The 14,939-nt window shown below is 35.7% G+C and overlaps 1 protein-coding gene across 1 annotated transcript in view; it reads right to left on the minus strand.

The window, feature by feature from the left end:
- The window catches only part of PRIM2 (DNA primase subunit 2), a 182,604-nt gene that overhangs the window by 95,323 nt on the left and 72,342 nt on the right, over positions 1–14,939 (minus strand). Inside the window, exon 8 of the mRNA XM_088795636.1 lies at positions 2,016–2,083. Coding sequence (XP_088651762.1) covers positions 2,016–2,083 — 68 coding nt within the window. The remainder of the gene's footprint in view (positions 1–2,015; positions 2,084–14,939) is intronic.

Raw genomic sequence — 14,939 nt, forward strand, 5'->3', positions numbered from 1 at the left:
AGAAGAGGGGACATGAGCTGAGTCTTCAAGGACAAGCAAAAGTTAGTCAAGTTGTAGAAGTTGGAAATGGGAGAAGAGCGTTCCAGAAAGAGGAAAAATATTTACAAGGACATAGAAGTCAATAACGGCATGCTGTGTTTGAGCAACTTCAAGGCATGTGGTGGCGCTAGAAGTTAGGTTGCCAGCACCGAAAGAAAATGGTCTGAAGAGACAGGCCAGGCCCCTTCCACAAGGACTTCATATGCCAGGCTAAGAAGTTCAGATTTCATCCAAAATTAAACTGGGGAGACAGAATGGTTTTGAGCCAAGGAATAATATAATCACTCTGACAATGACGTGAAGTAGTTTAGAGAAAGGAAAGCTGGTGTCAAGCAGAGCAGATAAGAGGCTACTACAGTAAGACACATACTCAGGAGATCTGTTGATGATTTTAACAGGCAGGAGAGAGGCGTTGGGGAAGTGACTCAACCATGATTCGCTAACACCATGCTCTAGGAAATTTAACAACTAGGTACAATATTTATCCTAAGGAGTCCTGATGAAATGTTAATCTGACTCCCCCCTCCAACAAAACTATTACATGTACCCCTAGTTCAAAAGTATCTGTCTGGGAACGAAAAATTACTGGAGAGAAGGGTAGAGGAGGAAGAAAAAAAGGAAATGGGAGGGAAGGGAGAAAAAATAAAGAATACTAAAAGATACTGGAAATTAGTATCCACCCAAGTTTTGGAATGAGAAGTGATATTCTCAGTTTTATAACATAAAACAGAAAAAGAAAAAAAGAAAGAAAAGAACCCATAAAAGAAAACTCTACCAGTGTTTAGCTTGGCTACATAAAACTTGAAAATGTAGGTACATTGGACAATGTAACATAATAAAAAACTTTCAGAAAAAAATGTTTGTAACAAAAAACAATGAAGAGTTACTATCCTTTATATCTAAAGTACTTAAGCTCAAATAAAATCAGGAAATGCTATCAATAAATGGGGAAAGATACAGAGAGTTAATCCTATCCCAAAATAAAAATGAGTATTTTAAAATCATTCCTAATAATAATAAATGAAATGTATGTCATCACAACAGTATCTCTATGATTAACTTTTAAATTAGCAACTATTTTGGCTGCCCCATCCTGTTCAGGGTATGGTCAAACATGGGAAATCTTACTCAATATGAAAATATAAGAAAGATTTTTGAAAAAAATACATATATTTAAATCTTAAAATGGTTCATATACTTTGACAAAGTAATTGCACTTCTGAAAATCTATGCTAAGGAAATGGTCAAAAATACAGATAAAGATTTACATATGACATTTTCTTATACTTGTGTAAAGAACTGGAAATAGTCTAACTGCCCCCCCCCCACTCACCCCTGCAAGAGAGAGAAATACACTATAATACATCCATATAGAAAACATCATGTAGTGAGTAAAAATTATATTTTTGGAGAGATTCTAATAACAGAAAAAAAATCTCACAATGTTTATTTTAAAATAAAAAAAATAGCAAATTGTATAAGTCTAATTTCTGAGATTTAAAACATAACAAAAGGAAGTATCCTAAGCAGTGACGATGGGTTTTTCCTTTTACTCTCCTGTATTTTCTAAGTTTGCTTTTTTAATGAGGATACATTATTTTTGTATTTAGAAAATAAATCCCACCTATTTCCTCTACCCCCCATAAAGTATGTGGGGGTCCCAAAATTTGCCTTAGTGTTGTATTTAAGTAAATAGCTCATTCCTTTGAGATCTTTCTGTAGCCAGTCATCTCTACTCATTTTAACTCAAACTTATCAACCAGTTCTACACACTTTTATTGAATAAAAAGAGCTTTCCATGGTACCCTAAAGTCAAGGGTAACGTGTGTTATATTAAGAACTTAAATCACCAAATTAAAGCAAGAAAAAAACTTTAAGTTTTTAGTAATCGGAAGGGTTCTAACCACTTTAATATACTTTACCCGCTTTAATGCACTTGCATTTATACGCAAAACAAGGCTATGTCTTCATATTACCTGAGGTGGTTAAGCAGAGGCTGAAGTCTCTCATCGGACTGTACAGTGGGCAAGGACCGGGCTGTTAACTAAAAGCAGAGAACAGGGTTAGTAAGAACAGCAAGGGCCAAATACTGAACACATCTGAACACTGAATGCAAAATAGGGCTGGGGGAGTAGAGGGACAGAGAGTACTTAAAATGCAAGGACTTTTTTTTTACTCTTTTTTAAATAGAAGAAAGGCATAGAAAGCTGATACAGTCTGTGATTAAAGCTAACTATACGGCCCTAAGTGTATAGGGTGTGTCACTAAGTTCATAAGTAAAGAAAAAGGAGGCAAAACAAAGAATACCATTTGAGTTCATGAAAAAGCCTCTAGTCATGAAAATACCCTGTGAATAAAAATGGAACAACTGCTACATTTACAGCATCCAATCTTGTAGCGCGGAACTCTGGGATGATGAAAAATTGGAGAGAAGGACTGTCATTTATAGCTAAGCCACTGTGAATGGCTACATGCAGAAATGTATACACACACACACACACACACACACACACACACACACACACTACCATGCATTCCTTCATTTTGGCAACCACATTACTATAAGAAACTAAAAATATCTTTTAAACTTACAAAAGCAACTCAAAGTATTTAATATTGAAATAAAACACCAAATTGATCTAGGAAAGAAAACGTCAGAGCCGAAGACTTATTCTGAACTGCTGTGCAACAGGTCATGGAAATGTGAGCCTCTGATCTACTTTATTGCAATTATAGTAATTAAGTTTCTATGTATCTCTATTTTTCTCTCTGATCCTAAGAAAGATACCCTGTGGTTTTATGTAGGGTGTCTGTCCTCTTTAATTCTTTCATACATTAATTAAAATTTTCTAAAAATGGAAACCATATTTAATTCATAAAACTATTCCCTTTAAAATATCTAATACCATATTTGTGAAAAACAATGTTGGCTGAAATGCCATATATGAAGTCATTTTTATTAAATCATACCTAATAATAATAATGGAGAAATATTCCCAATTTTGTGTAAGTCAACACAAATCAACAAAGTTACAGACTAATTTAAAATACAATAAAGGGAGACAATTAGTCTGCTGTGATTTTAGCACAACCAAATGACTCTCAGTGTCCTTAAGAAATGTTAAGTCCAGTGTTTCACGACATATAAAATGTTATCAAGGTTTTATAAACAAAACACTTTAACACATCCTATATCTGCTAATGTCAAATCCCTTTACAAAATGCCATTTTTTTGTTGTTTAAGAGATCATGGCTCAGAACCAAGCTGTGCTCTGAAAAGATTAAAGTAATTTACCTAGATATTTCAAAAATCATTTTTCTGAAAGATGGAACAGACAGACTAGGATTTTTTCAGTTACTTCTGTCAATTTATAAAGCATGCTTTCTAATCAAACTGTCTTTTCTAAATGAAAGGAAACAAACAAAAACACCTCAGTAACAGCAAACTGTTTCTGAATATCTGTTCATTCCCTATACAAGATATTTCTCAACTCACTATGTTAATCTCAGTCTTCATTTCCTTTTCCCCAAACTGTTAATACAAGATCTCCATTTCACTGGTTCTGTCTCTGTTCTTGCCTCTTCCCTAGTTTAGTCTCCACATCAAGGCCAGAGTGACATTTTCAAAATGAAAGTTAACCATTTAAAACCATTGAAAATGGTTTTAATGGTTATAAACTAATTAAAACCATTGAAAAATTCCTTTAGGCTCTCAGGCTAAAGTTATGATACTTGTTCTTCCATCACACATTTTCCTAAGATTCTCCTTGAGGGGTAAACAGTGGGCATAGATGAGTGTGACTGATTATACAACTTCCGCCAACTCCACAAGACACACCAGGAGCATCCCAGGTAGAAATCCGCCATAGCTCCAGTTTCTGGAACACATATGCTCAACAAAGTGAGAGAACAAGAACACACGAGGACTGTTGGTGCCATCCTTTCTTCAGAAATTTCTGTCTGAGCCCAAGTGGTTACCACGACATCCACCGGACTATGAGGGACAACCACACCCCTAGCACTTGTGACATAACAGATATTTAATAGATATTTATTAAAGGTGTCACAAATCCAGAAACTTGCAGCTCTGTAATTCTATGAATTGATGCAAACTGAAGTACGTCTACCTTTCATAGTTAAAGCAGTTCAAATTCCTGCTTTGACCAAAACTAAATCCAAATCAAAACTAAACTAAATCATAGTTGTCAGCCTTCCAAGAAAGCAATACACTAGCATAACGAGATTTTTCAGCATTAAGGACTTTCCTCAACAAACCGAAATGAATAATTGTCTAGTTTACATAGACTTTGGTTTCCACCCGTCTTTAGTTGTTTGTTTTTCCTAAAACAACAATGTCCTTGACACGTAAATTACCAAGAATGAAAGAGAGAGAAGATCAGTTTACATCCATGAAGCCTACATGGGTTGTTTGAGTTAGGACTGTTTCATGGGAACCATAATAGAAGTTGGCATAATTTACAGTTCATTTGTTATTGTTGAGAGGTCGGAGGTGAACTGTTGAAACGCCCTTTCATTACTAAGAATTTATCCAGCACACTGAATCAACTAATGCAAGATATGTGCTGTTTTAGACCAGTAGAACAGACTAGTAATTCTTAAACAAATCTCATTTTAAAGATTAGTATCACTGAGTAAATCTTGCACTTTTCCATATATATAGGAAAAAAAAATAATAATGCATTTTACCAACTAATAAGTCTCCTTATATTGCCAATAAATGTCACATAGATTCAAAAGCACAAAACACAAGAGTCTGGAAGTGTTTGGTCCAACCCTGTTGTATTACTCTGGAGGACACTGGGTTCTTCAGACCACAAGCAGCTAGCTGCTGGCACCTGGGCCCAGGACCCACACGGCACAGGGCACCTTCCACTGCCACAGCAATTGCCGGCACAGTTTACATGCAAACCAGTCAGGGCCCTTTGCCTGATCCCAGCGTGCCTCTGTCACCTCTCATTCCTTCATTTTTCAAAATAGGACAATGCTCTTCAGGATTCACGAACCCATGGACTTTCTCAGTCTTGAAGAATCCCACATGTTTGCACTGAAGGTTCCTTCACAACATTTAGGATTTGGCTTGAATGTAATCTGCCAGAAGCCGCCCCTAACCATCTTTGGTGAAGTAGCACCCTCTCTGCTGGTGTTCTGTTAGTATCGTGTTTCCCTGAAAATAAGACACAGCTGGATGATCAGCTCTAATGCGTCTTTTGGAGCAAAAATTAATGTAAGACCCGATCTTACATTATATTATATTGTATTATATTATATTAGACCCGGTCTTATAATAAAATAAGACCGGGTCTTATACTAATTTTTGCTCCAAAAGACACATTATAGCTGATTGTCCAGCTAGGTCTTATTTTTTGGGGAAATACGGTATTTCTCAGGTATCTCACATTTATCATTATCTGGAATTATCTTATGTATTATTACAGATTGCTCACTCATGTCTGTCTTTCTCTCCCCACAAGAACATGGTAAATGCCATCAGGGCAGGAACCTTTTCTGTCTTGCCACCACTTTTCCCCGTACCACTGACACAACACGTGGTGCAGCACACAGTAGGCACTCCCAAATTGTGTAGGTGGATGAAAGGTTCATTTCTCTCAAGTATTTCCAAAAGGAGTGCAAGTTTAGAAAAATCTCCCTTAGACACTGACCTTTGTGGTCTTGCATTTCTAAAGTTTATATGAACTATCAACTAGAGGGGCCACACATTCTCTTTTCATTTCTAGCTGAAAGGAGTACCTTAAGTTTCTTTAAAAGGAGGGTAAATACTCTACTACTCAAAGAAGCTTAACTATGGCTCCCTGGTTCTAAGGAAACAAGTAGCCCCGAAACTAACATTCCAAAACTCAAATAATGAATACACTGTAACAGGCAATACCTAAAAAGTAAATCACGGCATAATTCCCTCCTAATCTATGTCTTTTTGCTTTTAGTGCATTTTTTTTGGCCATTAAATGATAGGTACAAATAATGCAGAAATGTTGGCTAAATGTTTTCCCAACATTATTAAAAACATACATCAAAGTTCAAAGTCATTGACAATAAACACCTGTAAAAAAAAAAATGCAACCTGGCAAGACTGAAACTGCTTCATATATTTATAGGAACAGAATAAGGAACAGACAGTGTAAATGTGACTCTATTGAAATAAGACTCACTTAGATGTAGAGAAATATCCTTTGTCATTTATGTACCAATGCTAAAATTACAGTGCTATGTTAAACACTTTTCAAGACACTATTGCTAAATAAATGAGTTGCAGCTTCTGGTATGTAAGTTATTTTGAAAGGGAGCCCAAAATAATTGCCTCAAAACACTGCTATCCCAAAAGGACATAACGGTTCAAGAACATTGCAATCCTAATAGCAATTACAAGATTAATCTACTCAAGGATGGTAAAACCTGGATAGAAAACATGTTCGGTTCGCCTATCTTTTTAAGAGTAAGGCAAACATAGATAATATTTTATTCTGAGACTTTCCACTTAAATTAGCTCAGCACAGAAAAACTGTTTTTAGAATTATGATCCTGGAGGTAAGTACATGGGTGTTTGTTATATATTTTTTGCATACATTTGTGTTGAAGAGAGGAAGGGAGGGAGGGCTGACTGATTTTCTAGTAGTGTGAGGAATGGCTTGGAGGAGGGTGACCCAGGGATCCAAAACGAAGAACCAAATTAAGGCAGAGGCAGCACCAACTGAAAGGAAGAGATGACGTGAGAAGTATGAAGGAGGTATACGCTGCGTAACTTCATGCCTAAAACAGAAGAAGAGAGAACATCCAGGTGGGTAAACTGTTGTATTAACGGCAATATAATGGCTACAGGAAGAGGAGTTGGGGAGAGAAAAGGAAATTATTAGTTTTAAGCATGCTGAATTTGAGGTGCTTTTGAATATCCCAGAAGCAACTGAATATATATGGATGTAGAACCCAGGAGAGGATATGGAGCTGAAGATTTATAGTTAAGTATTATCAGCAAAAAAATAGCAGGTAACGCCATGGACTGGTTAAAAACTCCCAAGGATTACGCATAAAGCAGGGATGTCCAATGGTCATTCACTAGTGGCAGCTTAGCAGAGCAGTGTGTGAGGGTTCGGTCCAAGCCACATCCAGATAAGAGAACAGGACTGATTGCCAACATCTGCTCTGGATATGGAATGGGAGAGAAGAGGTATCTGCCACATGTGTGCTAATCCTAGTGGGAGTGACACAATAAAGGGAAATAAGGAATTTTGCCAATAGACTTAAAAAAGTTCGTAACAGTGATTAAGCAACTACAGATTTATTGAGAGAAAGAGAGATAAAATGACTAGCAGCTCCTTTAATTTAACTCTTGTTGCACAACTAGAATAAATAAATTTCATTTTTTGGGGGGAAAAAAAGTTCCCCAAGGAAAGCACTCTGCCTCCAGCAGCTCTTAAAATCCTAGCAGAGACTATGCTGTCAGCCAGTTGGGATTCTGAAGCAGAATTTTTTAAAGGGGCCTATAAGAATGAAAAAAAAAAATTTCATGATTTTCTTCTTCAAATGATGGATGTGAAGTGAGAGAGCAAGACTACATAAGGAGGAAACTACGTTAAGTAAATATGGTCAATGATTCCTAGAGAGTCAATAGGTATTTGGAAAACAACAGTGACTCAATCAGTTGAAAATGAAGAAGAGGATGACTTTATTTTAAAATAATAAATGACTTCTCTCTGAACTACTCACCCAACACTCACTAAACTAAAACACATTAAAAAGACAGGAAAACAACACTTATTTGGAAAATATTGCTCAATTTTGTTCTCTGGTGTTTTTACCTTCTTCCTTACAAAACACGGGGAATGACAATATGCACTAATGTCAAAGTTGTACCTTAAAAGAAATCCAAGACAGGTAACCAGCACAGGTTAGCCCCTTCTTTTCATGCAATCTGTTCTACTCAAAAAAGCAGAGCAGTACTCTCTTTCAGTGACACTTAGGTACAATGACAGAGACCAAATTTAGGTGCTTTTTGTCCTCATTTGCTGTTTTATTTTTAATAGATTTTATTTTTTTGAGCAGTTTTAGGTTTGCAGAAAAATTGACAGGATGGTACAGAAAATTCCTAGACATCCTCTGCCCCACATATGCACAGCCTCCATCAACATCCCCCGTGAAAGTGGTACATTTATAATAATGGATGAACCTACAGTGACACATCATTAACACCCAAAGTCCGTAGCTTACACTAAGGTTCACTCTTGGTGTTGTAGTTCTGTGGGTTTGGAGGAATATATAATGAGGCATCTACCACTGTAATATTCTACAGAATAGCTTCACTGCCTAAAAAGTCCCCTCTGCAACACATTGTCATCCCTTCCTCCCCTCTACTTCCCAGCAACCACTGACCTTTTTACTGTCTCCATAGTTTTGCCTTTCCCAATGTGTCATACGGTATGCAGACTTTTCAGATTGGCTTCTTTCACTTAGTAATGTGCATTTATGGTTCCTCCATGTTTTTTCATGGTTTGATAGTTCATTTCTTTTTAGCATTCCATCATCTGAATGGACTACTATTTCTTTATCCAATCACTACCTAAGGACATCTCGGATGCTTCCAAGTTTGGGCAATTATAAATAAATCTGCTGTAAACATCTGTGTGCAGGGTTTGTGTAGACACAAGTTTCCATTAGGTGTCTTTTTAAATTAAAAACAAATAGGGAATGATTTTTCAAAATGTCTTTACATTCTCATTTCATACAAGATTTGATATGGTGCCCACTGTACCTTATCACTCCTTAAAGAGTATCAACTCAAAATCTAGACTACAAACTCTTTTCTACTAAGTTGGAAATGCATAGATTATACTTACACATATATTCGAAGAGGCACACAATTTATAGGCCAAGAAAATAATTTTTGAAACCAAAAGCAACAATTTATTTAAGCAGAGATTGCACAGTAAAAGAAGATAGAGCTCCAGAGAGAACAGGTTGCTCTACAGAATTATCACTGTTATTACATGGACCAAGGCAGATGTCAAGTAAAATTAACTTTTACAAGCAGCTGCTCTTTTAATTTTCATTGATTGTAACAACGGAAAATCCTGTCTTTTTTAACTACATTTTCTTATAATAGCAGTGACCCTAACGACAAATCCCAAACTGTGAGAATCCACATTTTATACCCCTTTGCTCCTGGGACCAAACTTCCCCAGTTTCATGTTCTCCCCTGGCTGGCTGAGATGCCGTCCGTCACTCATCCTAACTTAATATTTGATCTCATATTAAGGCATGTATTTTTTGAAATGTTTTGGCAGCCATAGATGTAAAATGGATACTTTCCTGTTTCTAATAATTGCATGTGACACAAGTGATTTTCAGTTGTTCTTCCTCATGCTCCTAGATTTTAATTATTTCAATGGCATATTACTATTTGTGTACCAGAAAGAAGTCATATTTATCTTTGGCTCAGAAATTCTCTGTCCAATAGAAATACAATATGAGACACGTAATTTGAAAATTTCTGGCATTTGAGCACTCATCCTAACTAGTGCTCAGATGCCGTCAGCGTTTCCTGGTGTTCACAGGGCTCTTACACACATTATCGCATTTGATCTTCACAACAGGGTGGTTTCATCACTATAATGCTTTGGTACATGGAAATTTCTTTATCAGCTGCCCACAAACACAACTTTCAATACGTCGGTTCTAAAAACCAACCAAAGACCTTGTCAAGCAAAACGCATAGATTCCATTTGAGTTCTAAACATACCCAAGTAGTTTAATTTCCAAAGAATATTAAACAGTGCAAAGTTAGCAAGATATTTCCAGTTCAGGGGTCTGAATGATATGAAGAGCCGAGACAGTAAAGCTGGGAATAGTGCAAACAGACAGCCCAGTGCTGACTTTTGATCATGAAACCTATGGTGTGAAAAGAAGCTTGTTACTCCAAGCCTAACCTAAGCACCTTACTGATGCTCTACATCATTTACAAATGGAAAACAATTGCTTGAGCAAGAAAAAAAGGTATTAAGAAATATGTTGCGATAAATGTACATGGATCGCTGAATTTTCTTCCTTAGAGTAACACACCCATAAAATCATTTTACTTCTAGAATACCCTGCTAATTTTGGTTCAAAATTCTTAAGCTACTATAGCAAGCAGTTTTGCAATTAGTTCTCATAAAGAAAGGAAATATCTGGCAAGTAAAATGCAGCATGTTTTGTTTTTCATGTTGTCACCCAAGAGATGAAATTGTCTGTTGTGTTTTTTTTTGTCCTCTTACGGGATTGCTCTTGTACAGTAGGAATAAGAGCAGTATCCCTCATCTTTTTACTACATGCAGGGCATTCTACGGGGAGTCCCATAGACTCTAATCCTCATAATATCCCTAAAAGTGGTATTATCCCCGAGGCACCCCGGGGCTTCGCAAACTCTTCAGCCAAAGGTACCCTGAACATCAAATAGAGTGAACTGGTGACCTTTGTGCCCTAAGTAACAACTTCTTTTAGCCTCATATATTTACCTTAACATTTTATCCAAAATTTGTGTTTGATTCAAGAACATGTTCTTCTTGGTCTTACTATAAAAAATGATGAATTATTTTACCATTGAGTAAAATAGTGCCATTATTGTCCTGTATATATGTACCATATATATTCCCTAGTATATGCAGTCCCATATATTCTGGCCATCCTAGAGCGTTAGAAAACATGTTGCCACATTTTTACCCCTTATAGCCCCCATGAAAGAAGTTTCCACGGGCACATTTGGGATTGGGGAGTTGGCTTAGATGATGCTGGGTCTTGCTAGATTTCACTGGTCATGTTTTGTGCCATTTCATGTGACTACCACAATTATAGACAGATAGAACTGACATTTGTTTCAGACATAAATCTTTATATGACTAGACTCTAAAAATCATTTAAATTCCTAGATTTTTCACTCATTTAATAAATTTGTGAGGCAATAACTGAAATTTTAAAGTTCCTTGTTTATTACTATATTTTCATTCATCATTTTTGTCTCCCAAACACCTGTCATATTTACCTAAATTTGTATGTGTCAATTTCCTATTTAATGCAAGAAATATACTTATCTGGGTTTTCCAGAACCAAACTGTTCCTTTACTGTTTGTTGTAAGCATGAATCTTGAGCAAAATCTCATTTTGTGTAAATTTTTCATAAAGCTTCCAAAATATGCACATAAAGTCTACTATGTGCACTGGAGTTGCCAACTGTATCTATAGGTTTCTAGTAAATGTTTAAAAGACTGCCCACACAGAATAGTGGCTTTCATAGTACATGTTATTTATCTTCTTTTAGTATAATCTGAAATTCTTTACCTTCCTAATGAGTCTATAAATGTCACATAAACCACTCATTACCTTTGCAATCTTATCTCCTCTCTATGTATTACTAAACAGTGTACCCCTTCTAAAGCTGGAAACTTTAAATTAAACATAATCTATCCCACACTACACTTACAAACTTAAATTTATTAAATAAGCTAAAATTAATGTCAAACTATCCACAATTATATATCATTACCACAATGAAGAGGAGACACAGTAAAGACATGGATGTGTAAGTACATATTTTCATTTTTCCATAAGAACTCTTTTTTCCCTTGGTTTGGACTTAATTATTAACACTTGGAAGTGAAAAGAGAGTAATAGGGAGTGAAGGGGATGATAGGATTTTTATTAAAGCCTCTGTGACAGTGATCTGTTGTGTGACAAAACAAACAGTCCTTGGGGATGCACTTGAAGAACTGGAGGGCCTTAGGTGATTAAACACAACTTGTCAACAAGGATATATAGAAACTTCCATTTCCCTCCACAGCTGAACTTCAAACCACTGATCCAAATGTATAATTCAGGAACGGTAGCCCCAGATGGCTAACAGCATACCTCTAACGTTTATGTTAACAGATGCTGCAAAAAAGTATTCATTTGCTTTGTACTTCAGCTACTTTTTCTCGCCTGTGTGACTTCACTTTCCCTGCTGTCTCAGAGCACCTTGATCTCTTCCTTGATAGAGACCCTGCATTTGCAGGTGTAGAAAATGTGTCTAGTTAAGTGTAAAGCAGCTCAGCGTGCTTCCACATCTCATTCACAGTCTATTTCTCTAATCTGAAATAATCAGCTACCACACTATTTTGGGTTGCATTCAATTAGGTGACATTTAAGCTATTTTCTCTATTCATGAAGTAGTCCTGCCTGCAGTTTTCCGTTAAAAATAAGTAAGACTATTACATAATTTTGTTCCTCCACTAAAGAATTTCTATATTTAAGCCCTTCTGAAAGGAGCTTCTTAAAATATTTGACCTGCTTTCAATTACACACACAGATGCATGTTTTGAATACTAAAACTAGAGTCTTGTAATTAATTATAAAACTTCTGATTGTATTTAAGACAAATCCGAACAGAAAAAATAAATACTTTCCATTACTAGATATAAAAATCAGTAACAATCATTCAAAAATGAAAAGAAAATAGAGAAGTATGAGTATGTCTTTACTGTGATAAGGACCTTTAAATACACCAACTGGACTTTTCACGTCAGCATTCTAACATCAGATAGGATGCAATTTTTTCCAAAAGATTTTAGTTCATCATAAATTTAGAGACAAAATTCATTTAATATAACTGAAGAAGTATGAAGAAAAATGAAATACATGTATTTATGTATTTTGAAATGTTTCAACAAACACAGCAGGGTTCCCAAAATCCTCTTCTTTTCTTTCTTGCTCTTCCCTCCCCCCCACCCCCCTCACCCAACCAAAATCAGGAATTACCACAAGGAGCAACCTGAATCACTGATGTCTTCTCATTTCTAAACTCACAGAGGTTTCAAATAACATACAATCCCCTTGTGAACACAGACCCAAGCCCTTGAATTTATTAATATAAAGGAATAAATCAGTACATTCTTGATTTATATGTCCTTATAAATTAAAAATTGTATGCAAATTTCCATTTTCCTAAGAAAAGTAAATATTTTTCTTATGCCTTATTTCCTTTGAGGTTATGACCTTTTCTATTACTTTTAAAGTTGGAGACAATAACTAGATTCTATGGTAAAAAAGAGACGACTGTATGAAAATTCAAAGAATCCTTACTTGCTTAGCCAGAAAAGGTTTGTAGAAAATAATGTGGCTATTAAAACAATTGCCTATTGTTCTGACTGCTGGAAATTATGAGCCAGCATTTTAGTGATGGAATGGAACCTAGATAGTATTTTCCTGCAAGCTACTGAGGGTGTGGATTCTAGATGACTGTGACATAATATTAAGTGCACCTACCCCATCTAGCTCAAAGTACCAAGATATGAAATCAAGAAAGTGATAAAGCATATTCAAAGATTTATCTCCTAAGAGTAAGCATTTTAGCATATCATATTTGTAAAACATCCTTTGATGTCTGAACAGTTAGTTGAGACTTTTAAAAGACCTTGATATACGTTTGACTGATTGCTTTCAGATGACATTATTTCACATATTCTCGAACAGTCGAGTTGATAGTCTTGATGGATAACCAGACAAGCAAAGGACAAGTCTGAGCAATAGCCATCCTTTATATCTGACATCCTCAGGTTTTATTACATATTTTAGGAAAAGAGAAAGGAAACAAAAACACTTTTTTGTTAGGCCATGTTAGTTCCAAAAGATCTCATTACATACAGAAAGGCCCCAATCAATATTATTTTGATGCAGCAAATCTTTAAATAAAAATGGATTTTGTTGCAACTAAAGAATCATCAACACTTATAAAACCGGGAAGAGTAAAAGATTTGCATCTCACATTTCTTTAAGTTTGCTTTCTCTAATAAAATGTTTTGAATGAATGGCCACAAGATCCCCTGGACACAGTATACCAAATGCAAACTTTGGTTTTTCCTGTTCTGCTATAGTGCCTGACTTATATTTGCCCCTCAGTTTGTTCATTTCAATCAAATGTAAATGAACACTAGCATGAACTAAAATCAGTCCTACCAAGATGCTTCACAGTGTTGGCATGAGAACGATCAGACAGATGACAGAATTTTAAACTCAAGCATTGAAAAACATTTATTTCTCAAAAATCTCCAGAGTTGAAAAAAGAAAAAGTGACAATAACATTATGTAAACGTACTCAGTAGACATTTTTTATTAAAGATACATCTTATGTAGTAAAGGTCTGGGCAACTAAGGACTTAAGGGAACTGGACATTTGCAACAGCAGACTGTCACTTTTCACCAGCATTCTAGCTTGAAGTCAAATAAAAACTGGGGGCCCCTGTGGCAGGAAAGAACAGAGATGCCACTCACTGGTATGAGCAGAAGCAAATCCGGAAGGAAAGAGAGATTCAGTTTCGTCCATGTTCAGTCTGAACTGCCTGTTAGATATCCAGGTAGATCTATCTGGATTTAAGTAATAAAACTAAAAAATCAGTCAGTCAATCTCAGAACATTCTGCAGATTATTGTGTTTAACATAATTTCTACCCTGAAAACTAGAGCAATCAAATAATGTCTTCAGTCTTAGTGCTCCTTTTCATTATTAGCTATAATTAATGGATACAAGTATCACTTGCTACAGTTCTAAGATCCCTTAACACAATTGAAGCTTCACAAGAAGCTCTTAAGCCACCCAACCATTCTCAGAATATTGAGCCATCATTTCTTTAGGGATGCACTGGCAATATGGTGGCTACTAGCCACTTGTGGTGTTGAGTTCTTAAGATGTAGTTAGTCCAAATGAAGATATGCTATAGAATACATATCAAATTTCAAAGACTTAGTATGGAGAAAAGAGGGTAAAGTATCTCATTAAAATTTATTATATTGATTACATGTTAAAATGATAATATTTTGTATGTATTGATTAAATAAAATACAGTAAAGTTAATTTCATCCTTC

This window comes from Rhinolophus sinicus, chromosome 2 (assembly GCF_057876585.1).
Source record: "Rhinolophus sinicus isolate RSI-liver-muscle chromosome 2, RSI-T2T, whole genome shotgun sequence".
NCBI classification, from domain to species: domain Eukaryota; kingdom Metazoa; phylum Chordata; class Mammalia; order Chiroptera; family Rhinolophidae; genus Rhinolophus; species Rhinolophus sinicus.